Below are 755 nucleotides of genomic sequence, written 5' to 3' on the forward strand. Positions count from 1 at the left end.
ACAGCCAGTTTTTGTTTTGTTTTGTTTTGTTAAGCCACTAGACCCAGTGAAAAAAGTTAATTCTAATTGCATTTATGGTAGTGACTACATTTGTTTTTGTGGATTCTATAGTAAGATGGATGATGTACACACCAGATGATGCAATTTTTTGCCATAGGAAGGTTTAGCCTCATACACTAATTTAAATGGTTATAAGAAATTACAGTTTATACTCTATATTTTTTTTATTTACTCCTTTGAGAGATATACAAAAGAGTAAAGAATTATTCTACTTTTTCTGTGTTACAAATCTTAATTAGTGTTTTTTTCTTTTTTTCTTAAAACCAATCTTTGCTTTCCAGGCCATCCAATTTTATGAGAACACAGAAGCTGAATACAAGATGTGGCAGAAGATTGAATTTTTCTGTTGAAGAGTCAACCCTCCATAATGTAGCTGGAGTTGTGTTATGGCACACTCTTCACCTCTTGTGAAGATCTCCAGACCAGCTGCCTTGGTTCATCTGCAAGCCTTAGCATCCATTATTTCTGTGCATCTGCAATATTAGCCCATTGGTAAAGTGTGTGTAATGTACAGGAAATGAGGAGTGATGAAAATCAGGGTAATTAGATGTGTCTGGTTTACAAAACAAAAAACAAAGGAAATGTGGTTAAGCTCTCCATTCTCCTCTTTGGTTTAGTAGACTTGGAAAATCTGCTATTCAGAGTCTAGTAAAAAGAAAGCTACTATAAACTTAATCAACACACTAAAATGTAGT

General features: G+C 33.8%; 1 protein-coding gene across 1 annotated transcript in view; it reads left to right on the forward strand.

Annotated features, from left to right (window-relative positions):
* The window catches only part of LOC119588855 (1-phosphatidylinositol 4,5-bisphosphate phosphodiesterase-like), a gene marked incomplete in the record, with an annotated part of 69524 nt that extends 68769 nt beyond the window's left edge, over positions 1-755 (forward strand). Inside the window, 1 exon segment of the mRNA XM_037937493.1 lies at positions 342-755. Within this exon segment, the coding sequence (XP_037793421.1) occupies positions 342-410 (69 nt within the window).

Source organism: Penaeus monodon, chromosome 24, assembly GCF_015228065.2.
Source record: "Penaeus monodon isolate SGIC_2016 chromosome 24, NSTDA_Pmon_1, whole genome shotgun sequence".
NCBI classification, from domain to species: Eukaryota; Metazoa; Arthropoda; class Malacostraca; order Decapoda; family Penaeidae; genus Penaeus; species Penaeus monodon.